Genomic DNA, 21,637 nt, shown 5'->3' with positions numbered 1-21,637 from the left:
ACTGTTTAATCACTCCCTACCGGTCCCTTTAAGAACCATTCTCTCAGATTCTAATTCTCTCCCCACTCCTTAGTTTTTAATGCGTCTGTAATTTGCGTCGTCTGGGGTCACCATGGCGACGTAGTGCTGGGCGGTGACGTCATGAGGGGGCGGCCCCGGCGTGCGTGGGCGGCCCCGTGGCGGAGTGAAATATTAGACTTAGGGAGGGAGGGAGGGAGTCAGATGCTTTTAGATGGTTGGGAGGCGGTGACGAGCAGGAGGGAGCGCGCAGTACAGTAGAGAACGAGCGTGGCATGCTGGGGACGCGGAGGCAGTTACATCGAGGGAAGCAAGCATGCAGCGTGGAGCACACCGGTACTGAAAGCGAGCGAGCAATCTAGAGGGAACGTGTATCCTGGCGGGCGCCTCTGATACGGAACCTGGACAGCTACTATTTCTCCGGGTATACGGGACGGAGTTAGAATGAAGACACCGGCAGATACAGGTTCGAGACTCAGGGACGGGACCCGATCTAGGGCCGGGAAGAGGGAGATAGGGCTTTACTCTGGAGTTTTTTTGGCGCAAGGCAAAAACAGAACCTGTTGAGCCAGTTTCCAGCTGCAGTTTTTCGATTAAAAAATGAAGTCAAAACCTGCGCTGTTAGTGGAGGCGCCCTTCGATATCTTTTCAGGCTGTGCAACAAAGTTTTGTAGGGCAGCATATTGTTTTATTGGAGCAAGGAAGGTCTTGATCTGAGATTTATTTGAACTTCATTTGTAATGCATTTTACACATGGGGGAGGGGAAGCTGGCTACTAGAGAAGTTTGATTGTATCCCATGATTTCAACAGCAAGGAGAGTTTTCCAGCTACAGTGTCTCTGGGCGATGAGTGTTGTAATGGCAGATCTTGTTTTTTATGTGCTGGTTATGGGTAGATGTTCAGTTTAGAGTGCCATTTAAAGCGTGTGTTATTGGGTTGTGTGATCTTTTTAAGAAGGTGACACCTGTTCAGATTTACTGGTATTGTTTACTGTTAATTTTACTTTTGATGCGGCATAATTGTGTCCATGTGCTGATTTATAGAAACGGGTCCGGTTGTACTTGTTTAAGACATGTATATTCGTAGATTGCGTGTTAGTAGTGAGTGCTACCTGCGTGTGCCATGGTTTGATGGTTCGTGCACTCAACTTTTGTTTTGCAACTTCGCTTGGGTTTTCCACTGCAGACATTATGGCTGATTGCCTTGAATGTTTTTATATGGCTACGTTCTCCTTAGTTAGTTGTGTTCTTGTTAATTTTAGACCATTTCTTTAATATTGTCATATTAAGTGCTGTTTACAGAGATTTATTTATTCAGCGGTTTTGTGACACCGTATTCTGCCCGTTAACATTTTATTTACCGGGACTTTGATTAACTCATAGCGTTGAGCGGAAAGGAAGATGACCAATACCGGTGGTTCAGAAATCCATACCTAAGCAGCACTACGAGGGATTGGCACCTGTAGTGAGGGTACATTACTCAGCGTGCATTGCGTGCGCCGCAAAGTTTATTAAGTAGATGCAGTGCCAACCAGTCTTAATTTTTTGGGTGAGATCTCTGCATTGTGTTCTTGATGTAAATATTTTTGGTTTGATAAAATCTTACTAATTTCTGAGGAAGTTTTGTTCCACTTCGAAATGACTGGGGTTCCCTAAGTCTGTGACTTTTCTACTTTTATGATAGTCATCAAGGTGGAGAAACTTGTTGCTTTTATTGCATGTCTTTGTTGTGCTGTTAGTTTCGTTATAATGTCTTGATCGTTGTCTGTGGCAGGGGAATGTTACTGCTTTTTTCCCCCAAGGGACTGTGGCATATTGTTTGCCAAAGTCCACGTGTGAGCCTATCCCCTTGGTGGTTCAGTGGGGATGTGGTCTTGCTCCAGGAATTTATTTAATTCAAATTGGATTAATCATACTTATCCTTTCTGAAAAAGGCCAGTGGCAGAAATGTCTCTTGCATAGTTAGCTGTCACTGTAAGTGGTGGCAGAATTTTGTTATTGTTAAGCTGGCATTTTGAGTCAACAAAACTGACTGCTCAGTGTACGCAGCAGTCCTTTAACATGTGCTGAATGTGTCTGTTTTATGTATATACACACGTGTGGAAAGGGATGTTGGGGGAATGGTGCTCTCATTTGCTTCTGTCCTTGAAGGAGAGGGTGCCTTGCCAGCTTTAGGTATAACCTGTTTCTGGTTTCACACATATTGCTTTACAGTTTGTTCCCAAATTCTTTGCATAGGTTGATGACCTTTGTTGTGGTGAGGACTGACTTTGTTGCAGCGTAGGCCACATATTAAACATTTTGTTATGATCTGTACCATTCGAATACATGTGTTAACTTACATTTTTAAGGATTTTTTTTCTACTGTCAAGAATATACTGTTGTCTTGGGCATTAACTAAGTGTGTTTGCCCCACATCTGTCTCGTTTACATACGCTTGCTCAGTGATGGAAGTATATAGCAAAGTAGTGAGTACAGATAAATATGCAGGCAGCCAGTAGAGGTTTTTAAAGGGTATATGTGTTTGGCAGAATTTGGTTTATACCACTGTTGCTCAGTGATAGTGTTCTATCAGGTAGGGTTTGCATATATGTCATGTTTTTGTAATGCTCCTAGATGTCACATGATCCCCCCCACCCCACAATCTGTACAGACCCATCGGACTGTGATTTGGAAAGAAGGGGGTAACTACATACTGGTGCTGTCTGGTAACCACCTGTAATTAAGAGTGGAGTATGTACGACTTTTGTTAAAAAGTTTCCAGACTTCAGGAGGCTGAGGCTGGAAAGTCTAAAGGAAGTTCTTGTTTCCGACAAACAGCACAACCTTAAGGTGGATCTAGGTGAAGTTTTCAGTTCTAGTTGACGATGAGTACTTTTTACTTGAAGCTACAGAAAATGTTTACTTTTGATACCCCCCCCCCCCCCCAGCAGTACATTACGGACTTGAGACACAAGGATGACTTGTCAGTGCCTTTATCTCTCTGCCTTTTTAAATGTTATTTTGTGTGGGATACTGATTTACTACTTTGGTCGTTTTTTTGATGGAAGTAATGCTTAGGTTTAACTTGCATCATTTTGTGGGAGCGTTTGCCTTTTATTTGGCATAACTGCTTTATAAATGTAGAACTTTAATTGACCGTGTTGCTTTCTGTTTTGATGGGCTTATTACTTTTTTCAATAACAAATACTTTTAGTTGTTTGAAGTAAGGCAGCCAGGTCCATCCTTACTGAATTTGTGGAACTTTTTACAAGTTCCTAGACAGTAGCTCACTTCACAGGTTTACCCTGTTTGGTTCGGAGCCACTGGGCGCCACCTTAACTTTACTTACCATCCCCCTCGTGGGCTAGCCTGTTTGTCTCCTTTTGGAATTTAAAATCTTTTTGAAGTCTCCCCGTGTGTGTGTGTGTGTGTGTGTGTGTGTGAGAGCTGTATCTGTGTGCCTGCGTGCCTCTTTTTTTTTTTTTTTTCTTTCTTTCTCATTCTTTGTTTGTTAAAACTTGTTTTCCTCATTTTAAAAATAAGACAAATGCCCCCACATTTCAAACCTCATCTGGGTGCAGTTTTGAGAACACTTGATGTCTGAAGCATTAAAAATATTTTTTTCTCCTTCCAACCAAAACATATACGACATTAACTACTATTTTTTTCTGTCTCTGCAGATTGCCCCCATCGCACATATAACTTGATAAGTGGTTTGCTTAACCCACTCCCCCAATTTACTCTAGTTTGTGGAAGCAGGAGTCTGGCAGAACAGAGCTGAATGTTAATGAAAGGTGTCCTATAACTTTAAGATAGTGCAGGAATTAAGAGGTGATGTAATGTTAGTTTTTGAAGCTTGGGATTGAATTCCAGCCTTTTAGCATTTGGCTCTTGGGGATTAGAAGTAATGGCTGTGGTTGTGGGGGGGTGATTTAAAGAGATAGTATCTTTTCTTCAGAGCTGTTGAAGAGGGATTTGTTTACTATCCTGCTTGTGTGAGATGTATTTTAGACCATTAGACGTATTTACGTGAGGACAGTATTTTAGGAATTTGAGCAGTGTGTATATTGTCCCACTTTCTTTATCCTGTTTTGCCAAGCACTTTATTCAGATTTTTATTCATAGCAGTTTGTGCTTTTTAGATACCAAGTGCATATATGGATGTGTTTATTTTGCTTCCCTTAATGTAGAAAGTTGCAAATGGTGGGACTGCATGCTGCTGGTTTTATACTTTGCTGCTTCTGTGCAACTTTTTTTAAGTGGCTGCAGTTAGCTTCAAATTTTGTGCTCCCTATATTGTGGAAATGTATATCGGTATTCCTCAGTGACATTTTATTTTTCTTATGAGCCTGAAGTATTTGACTTTCCTAACCTAGTTACATAAAATCAGGGCTGTTGACACTGTTACTGTTCAGATTTGTGCCGTTTGCCAACATCCTCTGTAGTTTCAGGTAAATTTAGTAATTCTTGGCCTTCCTTGAATGCATATTGACTTGCAGCTGTGTGGTAAGAGAATTCCATCTGTTCAGTTTCAGGAAATCTAGATAAACTCTAGTTTGAAAGCTGAATTACAGGAACTTGTTGCTTCCCCTTTATGAAAGAGCAACTGGTTACGGTAGGATAGGATATTGAACTACTAGGATTCGACTATTTTTGTCCACATCAATTGCTGCTGTCTGGTCAGTTATGTAGCACTGGGGGTGGGGTGGGGGGATTGGGTTGGGGACCTTGCCTTTCTCTTCTCCCCCCCCCCCCAAGTGCCATCAGGTTTTATGGATATGATGTACAATTTCTAGAAAGATATACAGTTAGCGGGCTGGTTAAATGTGCATGTTATGCAGGATATAATTTGGAGCCAGGTGTCCATTGAGTTGCACACGTAATGCTTTGACTGGGTGCACGTTTCCCCCTTTTGGTGTCACTCTTGAGGTCGTGCTTGTTGTTTGCATATCCATATATTTGTGATTTGTCTATGTCTAGGCTGGTTCAGCTGGGTGCATCCCAAATCACAGCAGATGTCTGGGCTGAAATACCCCATTACAGATATTTAGGGTATAATCTATGTTCGGACAAAAGTCCTTGTCATCAGTCATAGGAGTAGTAGCTTGAGGTCAGTTTGGTACATAGTACACGTTATGGACACATTTGAACATGTATTACAAAGCGTTGGTGTAAACACCCATTGTACAAATCAAATGTGGTACAAGTCAGTTCAGATATAATAAAGCAAGTGTGAGGTGGTAGTGAAAGTGGGTGTTTCGGAGTTTACAACAAGTACATCATATTAGTTGGTTGATAAGGTGAGGATTAATGAAAACAGGAATGTTGCAAATAATTAGTGCAGTTGTTTCGGCCAGTGGGATTAGGGTTAAGATGGTATGTAACAGTAAAGCATTTCCTTAGTGTGTGGAATGGGGTGTTATGACATCGTGCATGGTCATTTTAGTAATAGCAGCAGTGTTTGAGGTGAAAACTGGTAGCACAGTACTACATTGGCCCTCCCCTAAAAAGAGGCCACTAGCCTAATGGTGTTAACCCAATAAGCACAGTTTAACTAAACAACAAAGTTTGATATGGCCAGGTGAAGTGGGGGGTACACAGACTTCTTGCATTGACTAATTGAGATCTGTAGCTTGCAGCACTATGACCAGTTGTCAGTTGAATGGGTTGATTTAGTGGGTTAAACTTGTGGTGCAGTGTCTGGAAGTTTGGGGACCCACAAAAGCTTGCCATATCTGAAGATGCAGCAGCTGTTCATGTTTGTCCGAAATTAAGTTGTGATCATTGCATCTCTTCCCTTTTTGATTGAATGCTAGGTTAGCATTTTCATTCAGTCTTGGTAAGTGCAGTGGGCAAATTAATAGCAGGAAATGGAAATTACTGTTTGTTTTGTTCAAGCCTGGTGTGCTCGGGAAGGTGGTAGCGTTTTAACATTTCTGCCAGGATGGCATTTCTGTTTTGTAGTTGGCTGACCTATAAAGTTTGGGAAGCAGTGGTAGAATGGTTTGATACTGCACTGCCCTGTCCTTCAAATTCATAGGTCTGTTCTATTGGCACTTAACTGACAGTGGCATTGGTATATTACTTACTTGGAATGTAGAACCCTTCTGAATGTAGTTTTGCCAGTGCTCCCCAGGTGTGAGCCATAGCTGGGTAGCTTCTTGTGGTGTGGTTTTATAAATGGCACATTCTGTTACACAATGCCTCCTAAGCAAACCAAACTCTGCATAACACCAGTGTGCTAAAAAACTCACTGAAATAAGGAAAGGTGAGGCCAGACTGCGGCCAGACACTTCCTTTTTGCTTTATCTGTCAACTGCCTGAATGTGTCTGGTTAAATCTAGGAGCTGCTGGTTGAAACTGATTCTTTTCTGGTGTGACATTGGGTTTGTCTAGTCATCTCATACTATCTGTGTTTGGCTTCCTGTTGGTGACATTATCAGCTTGTTACCACTCCTCTAATTTCTCATAAATGACTTGTTTGTTTTTCTGTGTTTAGGTCTGTATGTTTGGCTTTTGGGGAAAAGGGGGCTTTTGTTTCTTAATTTGAGCAGAACTGCTTGACTGTTTTTTAGGGAGCAGTCTAGTAAACTTGCTCAAATTTATCAAATGGAGGTTTTATAGCATTAACTTTTTTGTGCTGCTACACTTTTTATGGTTACATAAATATAAATTTAGAATGCAGAACAAATGTACCTTTTTTATATGAGACTTCACTATTATGTAGGAGGAGATTGGCCAAATTTGAGGGTCTAAATCAAACCATTTTGAGAGGTATAACTTGCATGTTTTCCATGGCTTTCATTTTTTTATTGGTGCTACATGAAGGGAAGGGAGGTAAATGGAAATCGCACTGTATCTTCCCCCCTCACACGCACAACCGCCTTTGCTAGCCTGGGAAGGAGCTGAGCACCAGAGCTGGCAACATCACTTCGGCTGACTGCTGCACCAGTATTTTCCTAAGCCCTACACTTGTACTACTGATGTACCATGTTAGGCTGGGAAGGCAATGAGGTATGGCTTAAGGACATGCCCACTGTGGGCTTATGGATCACATTCCTTAGAGACCCTTCTTTGTGCTGAGACAGAGTTGTTGCTAGGGCTCAGTTGGATATCCACCCACCTTAGCAGACCCCCTAGGGTAGCCATGCCTGTCCACTTTGTAAAAAAAAAAAAAAAAGTTTATTTTTGCTTGTTTGTGCTTACCTTTGTATTTTAACAAGGATAGAACCAGCTTGGAATAACTTGAGTGGTTATAATTGGATATGTTCGCATGTTGTGCAGGTGAAAGCTTGGGGAAACTTTAAAAGCATGGTCTGGCACTGCTGTTCAACTTTTGCAAGTTCATTGTACAGTATTGCATTAGAAAATAGTCTGTAATGCATTGTGCCCCTATTGTGTTACTGGCAATGTATGACATGCAAAGGGAGTTGGCTGTGCACACTATTCATTTACAGTACAACCACCTTCATAGCGGGAGTCTCTAACGGCAATTTGTGTCGTGATGGACAGTCACTGGTAGCATGTCTCTTAGTGGCACACAGGATCTCAAGACCCTTCCCCCACCCACATGTTTTTGCTCTGACAGTTTTTCCATTTAAATGTTTGCTATAAAGGAAATTTCCCTTTTCCTGTTTTCTTTGATTTTTTTTTTTTTTAAATCAGTCCTCCCTTTGACGTTGTTCACATGTCTTGTACTTTTGAGTGTTTGCTGCCTGGAATAGAAAGATGTGAAGTATGGGCAAGTTTACTTCAATGTTCTTATTTTGATGTTTTGAGAGTTTGCATTTGTGCTTGGTTATATCATTAGTTGGGTTTTGCGGGTTGTGCTACACTAAGGTCATTACCATGTGTACCCTGCTCTAAAGTGCAAGTTCTTCACTAATTTGCAGCCTGGTTTTGGTTTCCAGGGTCAACAACCTATGATCTGTCCTATTTTGAACAGTGGTAAGGGATTTTACAGATGGTTGTTGCTTTTTCTCCCTCGGTCTGTGAACCTTCAAATATACGTTTATGCTGGCACTACATTTTTATGTCCTGTACTGATTTTACTTCAATAGTAGAAACCTGAACAGACATGCAAAATTATGAGCCTGTTAATCACGTGGCCCCACTAGTTAGCAGTATGAAATAATTATTTGCATGACCCTCACTAAAGACCTTTTTTGCTGTGTAAGACCACATGTTCTTTGTATTTTTGTATTGTGGTACTAAACTCCCACTTAGTTTCTAGTGTGGATGGTGATAAGAAATGATGCCGTAGTTTGAATCTTGTGAGGTAAAGTTTTATGAATTGCCCTGCGCTGCCTAGTTGATGTAACTTGCATTTTACCAGGGGGGTATTTTTTTAGTCTCGTCTTCCCATTATTCTGGGGTGTGATCCACTATTGGTGTGTCCCTTGGGCTTGGTAGAGCAGCAGTACCAGTAACAGCCCTTAGTTTGTTTCACATGGTAGGATAGCAGTTGGTTCACATAAATAGTGCACTGATGTTGAATTGGGGAGTGGAACCCATTCATGGCATGCTTTGAGGTCCCTGACGATTTTTTGTGACATTATTCCTGTAGTATGTCTGTAGTGACACAGATGACCGAAATGCACAAAAAAATTGCATTTCGATCTGATGTATTCTTGGGGTGAAAGTATGGAGCAGTTCAGGACTAGTGCACATTCGATGGAATATTTTATTTTGTTGCTTGTAATAGTTGATCTCTGGAATATCTGTTTTTTAAAGGTGACTTGGGGAAATCTAGTTGTCATAAGTTTAATGAGCTAGACTGGCTATGACAATATAGTTGATCTGCACTCTAAAGTTGGGACTGTATATATTTGTCATACAACAAACACCCATGTGAGCATCATATCATGCGCTCTGTTGACAGAAGCGTTTCTTCTTTGAACGTCCTTCATTAAGTGCCGTCATGATGGATAGCCAAGTATATGATCTAGGATGAATTTTCTGTTTTGCCACAATCACCTTATTTGTTAGGCATCGGGTTGGCATATGGTGTTTTGGTTTGGATACTGTTGTGGACGTTGGTATCCCATCATTCTGTGAAGTTTTATTGCTTTTGAATATTCTGTATGTCACACTTGGGGAGGGGTGTGTGTGCGTGTATAGTATAATATATATATATATGTCTGTAATATGTATGTATATATATATATGTATATGTATGTATATGTATGTGTGTATATATATATATATATATATATATATATATATATATATATATATATATATATGTGTGTGTAATTATTTTCCTTCAAGTAATGGTGTTATCTGTGCTCGAGCTGATGAATGACTTGGGCCTGCAGCAACAAAAGTATTAAGCTGATCTGCTTGCTGATAAGGCTGAAGTGTCAAGTACTGTACTAGAGCGGGGAGTTATAAGCGGCATCATTACTGCTTATTTAGTCTGTTTCTCAGTGTAGTATTTTGCAGTGATGTCACACTAGAGTAAAGTAATCCATTAGTCTGCTTGGGCAGTGAAATGCGTGAGCATTTTAAACGGACCCAGGGATATAAAAATATAAGCTTAGAAATCCTGGATGCCGAGATGTTGTTGGGTATTTCTAGAGTGGTAATCTTTCTTGTTTACTGCTTACTACTTGACTATGAATTGACCCCTGAAGCCTCGGTTTATTTAGTGGAGTAGTTGTTGGGACCGGTGAGGTTTTGGTCTCCTGGTGCCAATGCGGAGCTGACAGGTAAACATTAAGCACCAAGGAGAAGGCTGTGAACTGCAAAGATGTTTTGACTTCAGTATTTTCTGAGGGGAATAAACCGTTAGCCTAGCATCCTGCTCCCTAAGGAATGGCACCTGCATGTGTGGCTGAGCTATTTCCTGATAAGCTGTCGTTACACCAGGTTGCTTTGAGACCTGAAAAGTACTTGGATATTATGTAAAGTTGTAAAGTTGTAGTTTTTCTAAATATTCACTACATCATCATTATTGCTCACGTTTTGAACTTGAGTCTCCAAAGTTTAGCATTTTCTTGTTAAGGAATGATTGTGGTTTGCAGTTGCCACTATAATGGAGAGCCATGACATTCTAACACAGCACCGGTCCTTGTTTGTTTGAAACCGCTTCCAATAATTAGTTGCCTTCCCCCAGCCTTTTAGCTTCATCCCTTAGTGTCCCCATCCTACCTTTCTTCCCATCCTTTGAGGCCGACATCTGTCTGTCACGGAGTCTGACCTTGTACCACAGGCAAGTGTAGAGTCCGAATGTGCTTCCACATGAAATCCTGTAATTGTTTCTCCTCGCTGCCCATATGCTGTATTCCACTGTCCACCCCATTGCTCCTCCTTACCTTGGAGGTATCCCTTTGCCAGATGGGGGTACCCAGACGCCTCTGAAAGCTGAACTTTCTCGTCTCCTTGTTAGGAGCAAAGTGCACTGTCTGGCAGGGTTAAGAATTTACTTGTGTGTTTTAATTTATTTATTTTTTTTTTTAAGGTTGGTAAGAGAATGCGGAGCTGGGTTTTGTTATGGATGATACAGGAGATTTTAACAGCGGTATAACTCATCAATTCAGTGAAAGTAATTCTAAGTACCCCCCCATATACACACACATCAGTTTATTTACTCGTGGCACGTGAGCTGTGAAAAGAAGGGGAGGAAATATGAAATTTCTCTTCTATAATTTTGATCCAGAGTAGTGCTTCAGGCTCTGAATACAGTGCATTTCAACGTTCTCACATATCCACTAGCCTTGCTAAAAGTTGTGCTTCAACAATTGTGTCACAAAGACTGTCTTGAATAGCATCCTTCTTGCTGCTCTGATCAGCACGTGGTTAGTACCATGAGGAGTGCTGGAAGAAAAGCTGTGCTGCCCCACCCCCACCTACTGCTAACACTTGGCTTTGCAGTTTTGGGTGTCTAGCAGTACCACTCTTAGGACAAAGCTCCTTTCATGCGGTATGTTTGGATTTAAGCAATGTAGTGTGGTCAGTACAGCATTTTCTCTTTAATTATGAATGCAGGCTTATGTCTGGTTCCCTGTTCTGACAGATCTGTTTTTTTGGCCTTCCAAAAAAGTAAACATGTCATGATGTTCTGTGCCGTGTGGATGCACAAAGTGTTGCATACATGCACATATGCATTTATTTAGTTTCTGTATAATTTTCAGAGTTTTACTAACAATTAGATTGAATAATTTTGAAGTGGTGTGTAATGAGGTCAGATCATTGGCTTTTCTGCTTTTCTGTCTTGATCTTGGCATCAAGTTGGGAAGTCCACTTGCTGCTCGATAGACAGACTGCTGGGAGTGGGTGGCTACAAAGCACACATATGCTGACCAGTTATTAAGCCTTGGACAGATTTAGGAAGTGATACCTGCGTACATTCTTTTTGCTGCCCAAAAGAGGAGAGTACCTTTGTGGTAGATCTCTGCCACCTTAATGTCTGCTGCCAAGGAACCAGTTTACCTCCTGGTTTTGCCCCTGTGCCTGTCAATCCCCAAACAGGCCCGGCCCAATAATGCCGTTTTCCCCTTTGTAAGTGACTTGTCCAAAGTATGGGGGGAGCTGACTTGTGGGAAGTATACCATATGCAGGAGTGAGGGTCATCTGCTGACATACTGGCAAATAAGGGGCTTGTGTCAGTTGCCCTAAACTGCATCCTTGTTGTGAGCACCTGAATTACACACGCAGCAGCAAGGGCTAGAATGTGTTATTTTTCATATCTGTCCTCATTGGTTGGCAGCTTTGAACCTTCAGTTAGAGATCCTCTTTATGATTCATACTGCTCTGGTGACTGTAACCACCACTGTTCCTGCTGTAGGGTGATGTGCACGTTACAACTAGCAAACCTACCACTTTTTGGCACCACCTCAGCATATTTGAGGATAGTGGTGGTCTGCTGCATCAGCAAACTGGAGGGGCTGCATGTGTTTGGAACTGAGCGTGATAATCACTACTTGGTAGCAACATGTATTCAGAGGGAGGCAAAATTGTTGGCTGATATGTGAAGCTGCTACTTGCTTATGCCTCAAGAATTGTCGCTTGGGCTATTTGTGGCCAAAAAGTATTTCACTTTTAGGGTTCCTAGAGTTCAGTCTTTGCCTCTCAAATGGAATACGCAGCAAGGGTTGCTCCAGCACTTCTCTGGCCGAGAGTTCCTCTGACAGCATTGGTCCAGAAAGCCAGACCACCCATTTTTATCTTTATTGTACATTTGTTTATCAGGAGAATCTGATTGGGTATATGTCCCATTTTATGCGGTGGCCCAGGGAGAAAAGCTCCACAAAGATTAGTACAGCAAATATACTAAATACACTGTAAACCGCAAATGCAATCCATGGCCAGCGGAATTCTGCTGCTCTCCAGTACAATTCCAGAATAAAGGTGTACATGTCACGCAGTCATATTTTTTTCTTCCGTTTGGTATACTAGACTGTTTTATTTATGTATTCTCCTGGTGTGTTTGAGGTAGAGATTGGGTCAAAGTGTACAAACTTTTTTTTTTGTAAAATTTTTTTTAATAGTTTTCTTGCATTCAGATTCCGTTGTGCTAAGGCTTTTGAGGAATTACTATCAACTCTTGCGCTGAATTGCTTTAAAGGTCTTTTGCAAGAGGCAAGGTCTTCTTTGGCATGGTTTTACTACTTTGATGTATTTTTTGCAAACAAAAATCCTGTTACACAGGTGTTCATCTGTCAACTGATGTCTGTTCCTCAACAGTGGAGTATTCAGTGGAACACTCCACCTTGGGTTATAAAATACGATGGGAGTATTTGTGCAGGTTTCCGTCACATTTTAAAAGGTATGAATGAAGTATATCTGGGATTTTGCTTTTCTTTGAGTGGTACTCTGGAGTAAGTGGTGTGCAAAATCCTTTCTGACCTGACTTCAGCACAGGTTTTGACAACTTCTTGCTCAGGTGTATCGTAGCATTGAGGCCTACTGCCTAGAGCCACTCCGTGATTGGTATTTGGAGTGCCTGGCATTGCAGTGAATTACCTTTTGTTGTTCTCTTGGTACATTGCGTTATTTATAGATGCCATTTCCTGACTGTAGTACAGGGTTCGGAACAATTGAAGGAAGTCTGACTGGGCTGCAGCCAGCAACAGTGGAGTTCTTCCTAGCCTGCTTGGAAAGGTTCCAATGGAGTGTACAGCAGCAGCTGGTGTGGCTGATCACAGGAGGACTGATTAAAGAGTGGAGGTTTATCTTGCATCTGACATTTCAGCTAACTAGTACTGTAATACAAGTTTGCTATGAAACTCCTTGTGAATACAGTGTGCTTGGGGGTTGCTTAGTTAAGTAGGCATGGAATGTAGTCCATTCCACTTTATGAACCCCTTTCTGTGTCTGGAGGAATGTTGCCTCATACAGAGCAAAAGCTGCTGTTATTTTGAGTAGACCCACCCAAGGGGGCTTATGATCTCGGCAATGCTTATATATCCATTGGGCACAATGGATTTTGAAGCCTGTTGGCAGACCATTATGGTTAAATGTCCCTCTTGCACTGTAAATTTAAATTACTTTTACTCCACTGCCACCATTTGGAACATTGTCAAGTTTATATTCTCTATCTGGATTAAGTTTAGTTTGCTTTTTGTAAGAAGTTTATTTTTAGAAGGTAGACTTGCTCTCTGTCCCTGGTTACTATGGCAACAAGGGGAAACTTTTTTTCTTCTATTTAAATACCAAGGCTAATATGGACGTAGAAAAAAAAACACATCCTTTTCTCGGAAGAGTGGGTGAAGTGAAGGAGCACAGTCACATGTGCAGTCCTAGTTCAGTGCAGTTACACAGCTCAGTTGAAGCCCTTCACATCTGGTCTCTTCCAAGGTACTTTGTTTAACCTTGCCTCCCCTTACCATCATAGTCACACAATGTCCAGGAGGCCAGTTATCTTGACTGTAAAAAAAAAAACTGCTCACTTTTAACTTTTTTTTTTTTCTCCTGAATTATAACATTAACTGTAAAGTAGCCTTTTAGTAGTCATTTTGGCCATCACCAAGAAAGTTGTTTCGTAAACACCAGCATCGGTTTGTGGTTAAATATTAGTGATATTAAAATAATATGTTATGCTCTGTGACCATTTTTTTGTTGCCCACATAAACATTTTGTGAAGTTTTTCTTTTAATTGTGTGTAATTTTTTTCTTCTACTTTTGAGCTATACATCACTTTTCCTGGGAGCCCACTAGACACTGCACACAGTTATGAAATGCCTCAAGTAGATGCTGCATATGTTTTTTTGCTGTGAGAAAAGGGTGCACATGTGTTACGATGCATGGCTGTGCTTCGTATTGGCTTTTGTTGCCCATTACTGTCCATGTAGGTGCTGTGTGTTGTACATATGTAGGGAAGTATTTTCACAAATTTTGTTTTTACAGTTGGGATTCCTTTTGACTAAGCACTTTTAAAGTTATTTACTGATTTGGTCCCTGTGTTTTGTTTAAATAGCTCAAGAGTGTGTGTGTGTGTGTGTGTGTGTGTGTGTGTGTGTGTGTGTGTGTGTGTGTGTGTGTGTGTGTGTGTGTGTGTGTGTGTGTGTGTGTTTTGGATGACCTCATTGTTCTAATGTCTTTGTGATTGCCCTTTGGCAGTAGGTAGCAGATTCCCTGGCGTACATTACATGCTCGCTGAATTATTGATGCACTCTGATTGGTGTGGTTTGGAATGACATTTTTATTCCCTGTAGCACTGGTTAAGGTAATGGTGCAGTTTCCAACAAATGCATAGAGTGTGATCTTGGGCTTGTAGTAGCCCACCTATAATAGAAAACGTACCTGTCACTGGCAGTGCTACAGTCGGGATGTTTTGTTTTATTTGTGGTGCTGTTTTGAGATCTACAGCTGCTATTTGTTGGCTGTAGCAGTTTCCCCTTAGATGACACCGTTATCACTTCTTGACTGCACTGCTTTTAAGTGTAAGTGTGGACTGAAGTGTATTGCATCGCTTTCGGTCTGAAGTAGCGTGTTAATTATTGCATGGATGAGTGGGGGCATCCAGTCTACAGCTCTTGCACTTCTGCTGTGCTGAGGCCATTTCTCCTGGTTAGAGGAAAGCAGTTTTGATGCATCTACTATACTTTAGATAAATAGAAAAGCAAATCATTTGGTTCTTATAAATGCTTTACTAAAATAGAACTACTATACTTTCTTGCTGTCTTCATGACAGTTTGCTGTCTGATACAGTAACTCTGCAGGTAGGCACCAAGTACAGTCCATTGAAATATACTCCTTCAAATTCTTCCTCTCTTTACCTAGCATGGTGTTCAGAAGATCTGTATGCTGTAAGTTGTAACTAGTTCTTCCAAGGTGTTCATTGGATATGGCCATATATGTTCTGCATCTCTTCCTTCAAGAATGCAGAGCACTTGTATAGGCCCCCTTTATGTGACTATTTCCCATTCATCCATCCCAATGCTGAATCTTATCTTTAGAAGAGCAATGTTTTAAAATATGTCCCTGCTTTTGACCCCCCCCCCCCCATTCCACGTATGCACATTATTTTCGGCTTTTTCCAGATTTCTTGCAATTAGAGTGAGAGAGATTATTTTTGGACTGCCTTTGCAGCTAAGCTAAAGTTGGTGACTTTAGAAGAAAAATGGGAGCAGACGTGTGTAACTGAATACGAGGTTAATAGCTTGTTACGCTAGTGTTTTTCCATGCACGGGACTTGCTTGATGCAGAGGCAATTCATAGTTGAATGCTAGGCTAACTACGCTGTTCTTGTGGCAAACCAGAAAATATCTTGGTGCGTCATCAGCAGTTTAACTGCAGTCTTGGAAGGTGAAAGCATCTAAATTCCCTCCGTCATTTATACTACGTACTACACCCACCTATATATGTTCCCCCTTGCAGTGCTGTGCTGCAAATAAACCCTTCACCTAAAACTCCCCACTTGCCACTAATCTTAATTTTAGTTTGGCTGCTGTGCCATTAATCACCAAAATGTGGAGTCTCAAGACCTGAGCCATACTCTCTGCGGGCATTTTTTGTTGCCTCGCGTAAACATCATGTAGATATAGTTCATCTGCACTGCATATATATGAGACAACTTCCTGTCTGCTAAAGAGGTCAGTCTTTGAGATAATAAACTCTGTGTAATATTGTGCTACTGTAGTGATTTCTTGTCTTTGGCTTTTGCCTAAAGCTTCATTTTTGGGGTTTGGGGAAGTCGGAAGTCTTGTATAATGGATCTAATGAATGATGAGTAGAGGGGAACAATGATGACTTTTTTTTCCTGAATGAGAAACCTTTTGTGGTGAGGTCTGCCACATAGAAGGATTTCCTGACTACTGTGGCAGTGTGATTCTCAAAGGAGAGACTACTGTCCACCTGTGTCCCAAGGTCTCATCACACTTTTGGTGTTAAGTAGACCACCACCTATGTGGTAGCTCATGGGTACAGAGGGAGGCCCTACTTTCACAGTGTGGGTTCAGTCAGTGAGCCAGATGGCAACCCATCTTGTGACACGGAGATGTTTACCTAGATTACTGAGTTTATCTATAATTCCAGAGTGGCGGGTGGTGTCAAAAGCCTTGGCGAGATCTAGGTAGGCTGTGTGACCCACCTTACCCTCGTCTATGGCTTGACTGTTTCAAAGAAGTCTGTCAGGTTTAGGAGACATCTGCCTTTTACAAACCCGAACTGGGTGGGGTCCAGAGTTTGGAGATTACTAATGTCTTTGTTTACAAGTTCCATGATAATGACATCCCTGGCCTTGCAGACCAGGCTCGTTAGGCTAATGGGGCGGTAGTTCCCGGGATCTGTGGTGGCTCTCCCTTTGTGGAGTGGGATAACCATCGCTGGGGTGCCGGTTCATTCTGTAGTTCGTGTAGAACACAGCCTGTGATGTTGTCAGGTCTCATGGATGCTGTGTTATTGGCTTTGGAGAGTGTGGTTTTTACCTGTGCAGCCGTGATTACAGGAACTTTGCATTCTTCCAGTATAGAGATGGGCCCTTTTAAGGGGTGAGAGGGGGGGTAAAGTTAGCACCGAGCCTGTCTGCAATATCAGTTGGTTCTGTATATTTAGTGACATTGTGCTGTAACACCGAGTAGATCTGAGTGTTGCCATAGAGATTCTTGACATGGCTATAGAATGCTTTGTGGTTGCCCTTAGAATCAGTGGCGATTTTATATATATATTTTTTTTTCCTGTAACTAGCTTTGGAGGATTTTATGAGGGATCTCAGCTTCTTACTGAGGCTGACCAGGGAGTACCTCCAATCATGGGATTTTACTGGCAGGGGACCACCAGATTGGCTTCCTTTTTTTGGAGGATGGCATCTAGGTTCAGTTAGGGATAGCACAATCTATGCACTCGTGTAAGTGCTTATAAAGTACATTTGTGTAGGATTCAGCAGTTGTACCTCTCTTGTCCGTCTGCATGGGTTTTGTGAAGTTTGCCACTTTTGTCTTAAGCGTGAAGTTGGCTTTGGAGACATATATTTTTTTTTTACAGTAGTTTCCCTAATTGGGGGTGGGATGTGGATCTCTAGGGTGATTATCTTGTGGTCGGATCTGACCAACGAGGAATTGACCTCTGGTGTGCAACACCAGTCGCACATGTTGGTAATGATCAGGTCCAGGATATTGCTGCCCCTGAGGACCTTTCAGCCATGTCTGGGCTGATGTTGCCTTACTTTTAGGTGGTGCCTGTTCTCACATTTACAGATCCACCATTAGAATACGTTTTCAGATGTTTAACTTGGGATACTTTGTGTCACAGCAGCGCAGTTAATGCACAGTCCCAAATTTTAGCTTTCTCGTCTAGATTAGCTTTGTTAAAAGTAATGTTCTTGATGCTTGATTTTTAATGGGCTGTCCAGTTATTGGTCTGGTGAGGTAGTAATCTGTTAGTTTGTGCCTGCACTGTTTGTTCCTGTTATCGTTGGCCTTGTGCTATGACATTCTGATAGTATTACCTTTCTAAGTTGCCTTTTTATTCTCTGTATCCAGTTTCAGGCACCTTCTTATAACCTTGGGTTTCTCTCTCGTAACCTTTTTCTAAAGCCGTCTATTTCTCCTTCATTCTCTGCTCCCACCTTCCTGCATTTGTACCCATTAGTTCATTCGTATAAACATTCATTCTAAAATTTCTCCATATCTTGATGAGCAAGATGTGTGTGTTCAGACTGCCACGCCTTTCACAGCGGAAGGTAAAAGCCAATTATTGTAGAAATAGCAAGAGACGCTGCTTGAATTTGTGGGCCGAGTTCAGATTTTCCATTTTGGTGCATGGTATTGCTAGATCCTTAAGGACTTCTGACAAATTAGATTTCAGTGGAGGATGTGTTCAAAATGAAGTGATACAAGTAGGGGGGGGTGTGAAAAACAGTAAACGGCTATTCTACTCCAAATATATCTGCTTTGCATGGCAAATTTTTTGTGAGTTTAACGTTACAGTTCGCATTTTTCATGCTTTAGAAAATATATTTTCTTCCCCTCTTGGCTCGGACTGCTTTGCTTTCCACAAGGGCCTTGTTTTAGCCAGCACATGCTCTGTTTTTTTTGCTCAGATAACACATGATCTACTTTATCTCTACAGGCTTTGCTTACTTTGTCAGAATACATAATGCCTGTTGTCATTCTTTTGATGTATTTGAACAGTTACATTACTACCAGAAGCACACCCATGAGCAGTAGCTATACCATGCGTGGGTAGTGGATGGAGAAGGCATTGCAAGTAGAAGACTGCTCCAGATAGGGATTATAAAGCTTATCTTATTAGGTTTATAAGTGGGCTGTTTTGCTGAGCCAACTATATGATCTGCATGTTTCTGTGTGTTTGTTTTAAACTTTTCAGTGCTGTTGTAAATATGAATTATTATTGAATGGCAAAATGAATCCATACAAATAAATGCAGAAATTGTGCAGTCACGAGCCATTTTTTTACTTGGGCGCAACACGAGCCATTTTTTACTTGGGCGCAACACTGTGCAGCTAGTAAAAGTTGTAGTTCAGTGGTTCACGTTTTATTTGTTTATTTTACATTTGTTTACTGGGAACGTCCAACTTGGAACGAGTTGGTTTTCAGCGGAGGCCTGAGGAGAAATGCTCTGAACGTCCAACTTGGAACGAGTTGGTTTTCAGCGGAGGCCTGAGGAGAAATGCTCTGGGCCCATGTCTTTGTAATTTTTCTCCATTTATGTGCTTTGTTTTATGAGGGAAGTTAAGAGAAAAGGCAGTAGGAAATATTGTCTAGCTAAATGGAAAAGGTTTTCCCTTTGGTGCCAAGATTAGAATCGGCAGCTAAGAAAAGCAGATGTTTCACTGGTTCTGCAGTATTGGTGTTCAGTTTTCTTCAGGTCTAGCATTTTCCTCTAAGATATCATCTGGCAGCTGTTCAGTTATTTTGGTCTAACTGCTTCTGGATCCTCCGGCATCCAGACCCCTAGTAAAGTAGTTTCTGAGGCGCATCCTTCTTAACCCCCCCCCCCCCATAAGAGGTTGCATCGGCCTGGGACTTTGTCTTGGGGGGAAATTTGACTGTAGCACCCTCCTGAGCCAGTAGCCACTGTGCTCTTCAAGTTCAGCAACGGAAAAATCCTAGCTCTGCCAAGAAAATTTCATAATTCTGTACATGCAAGTTGGCTCATTCTATTACATTTTATTTTGAGGCTCATGGTGAGCCTTTGCAGGGAAAGTAAGGACTCCTGCAGCACTTTGAGCATTAAATATAAACTAGTAAAGTCTAAATGTGACTCTGCTTGCAGGTAAACAAAGGGGAGGCGAAACTTGTGTGATTTGCTCATGCATCATTTGTGTAGTGCATCCCCCATCCCTGGAAGAAACTGTGGCTTTCGGGGTTTGTTTCTCCTTGGATTATGGTAAGCCAGGTGGTTTAGTTTTACTTCACAATGGCTCCCTTATTTGTGATAATTGCACCTTGGATATATGTAGTTGGTTAAATGTGTAGGAGTTTGATGTTCACATGACCGTAGTTTCCTTTCACTGTCGTTTTTTATAACCAATATAATATGATCCCACAGAAGTGTATGGCTTCAGAGATGTTTACAGGCTGCAGTCATGATGTTTAAAAAAAAAAAAAAAAAAATGTGCTGTGTACTTTCTATGAATTTAAAGGGAGAAGGAAACTGAACTACTCAAGGAAGAGCAGTTGTAAGAAAATTGTTGCCAGGCATTTTGAATACGTCTTTGGTTCTTTTTGTTACACAATGCAGCGTGAGAGGCAGTAATTTTTTTCTGTGTTATGCGTAGGGAGAAATAGTTCAGCGTTGGTCTAGGAAGGGTCAGATCTGTTTCTTGAGCACAGCCTTTGGACCTTTGTAAAAATCCCCATAATCATGCTTTTTATAGGAAAGGTGAAATGTTTAGATTTTATATACTTTGACACTGGCACACACACCAAAATAAACTGTCACATTTCTATATTTTTTAAGCCTTCTCCTTGTTTTCATCTGTTTTGGATTACAGAGATGGCAGTTGACTCTTCGTGGCTGTTTTCATAGTACTCGGATCTTTTAATGGAAAACATTGTGAGCTGGCTATGCATTTCTGGAAAGAATGTTGTTGATGGGGCCATGTGTTAAACATTTTTCACTGCTTTAGACAGTGAAGTCCCCTTGTAATACAGCAGTGTTTGTTTGGGCTGGTGTTGTACTTTGTTTTATCCGTTATGACTAGTTTCATTTTGTGTTGAATTGTACTGCAGCCAGTTATATCATTCTAGTTGTTGCACTTGCATCAAGTTGTGTGATAAAATGAAGTTAGTGTGGCTGGCAGGTGTACATCTTGGCATCTAACTGGCAATGTCAGACCAGGCAGTGGAAATTGATTTGTTTTGTTATTGGGCTCTTTTATTGTACCACTTTTATTAAACTTGATCCAGCTAGGGAGACTAGATCTGCAGTATTTCCTCTAAAAGCAGTTCAATCTTAATAGTCCCTTCTGTGGTATACCTTTTGGGTTCTGCTTTCAAAAGGATCTGTAACATTGATTGTGGTACACTGTCTTTTTTTTTTTTTTTTTTTTTTTTGTTTGATTTTTAAAAAAAAATTTTAACTTGGCCCTCGCATCATTTTTATCCATGACCTAGGACAATGAACAAAGATTAGTGCAATACATGTGGACGGTTTTAGTTGCCTAGCATGTTCTTGGGATGTGGGAAGAATATCCTTATTTATAAGGTATGTGATGATTTGTTCCATGGCCTTACATTATGCTTCTGTAGTTCCCAGGGTCTGTTGCTGTACCCCCTTTATGAAGGGGGTTGACAGTTGCTGTTTTCCGTTCAGCAGGGGCAGACCAGTACTCTGGCTGTGGTTGGAGTCGTACCTAATGGACTTGCTAATATTTTAGACCATTTAAAATGCAAGCTGGGGTGGGTCCGGTCCCGTAGAGGCTGTGTTTTTGGCCTTTGAGAGAACATTAATGACTCGCTCTTTGGAGATGTAGAGGGAATGCTTTGTGGATTGTTTGTAGGGGGTGGGGGGGGGGTGAAATTTCACCAAACCTGTCAGCTAAATAGTTTAGCTATTTTTACAGGATCAGTGTGGGTGTGTGCTGCCATCCACAGTTCTGCACACATCTGGGTCCTACCTTTTTAGATTATGGATATAGTTGAAGAATGCCATATGGTTGTCCTTTGCTATGGTTACTGGAATTTTTTTTTTTTTTCAAAATTGCCCTTTGAGGATTTTACAAGTTGC

At 41.4% G+C, this 21,637-nt stretch overlaps 1 protein-coding gene across 3 annotated transcripts in view; it reads left to right on the top strand.

Annotated features, from left to right (window-relative positions):
- The first annotated feature begins 231 nt into the window (after window positions 1-231).
- Window positions 232-21,637, top strand: part of ERF (ETS2 repressor factor) — a 322,944-nt gene continuing 301,538 nt past the window's right edge. For all 3 annotated transcript variants that reach the window (XM_044080801.1, XM_044080800.1, XM_044080799.1), the window contains exon 1: window positions 232-484. In XM_044080801.1, coding sequence (XP_043936736.1) covers window positions 463-484 — 22 coding nt within the window. In that variant the 5' untranslated portion in view covers window positions 232-462. The remainder of the gene's footprint in view (window positions 485-21,637) is intronic.

Source organism: Protopterus annectens, chromosome 8.part0 (assembly GCF_019279795.1).
Source record: "Protopterus annectens isolate FY-2018-M chromosome 8.part0, PAN1.0, whole genome shotgun sequence".
NCBI lineage: Eukaryota > Metazoa > Chordata > Ceratodontiformes > Protopteridae > Protopterus > Protopterus annectens.
Note: the sequence above shows the minus strand (reverse complement) of the source record. Positions and strands in the feature narration are given on the sequence as shown.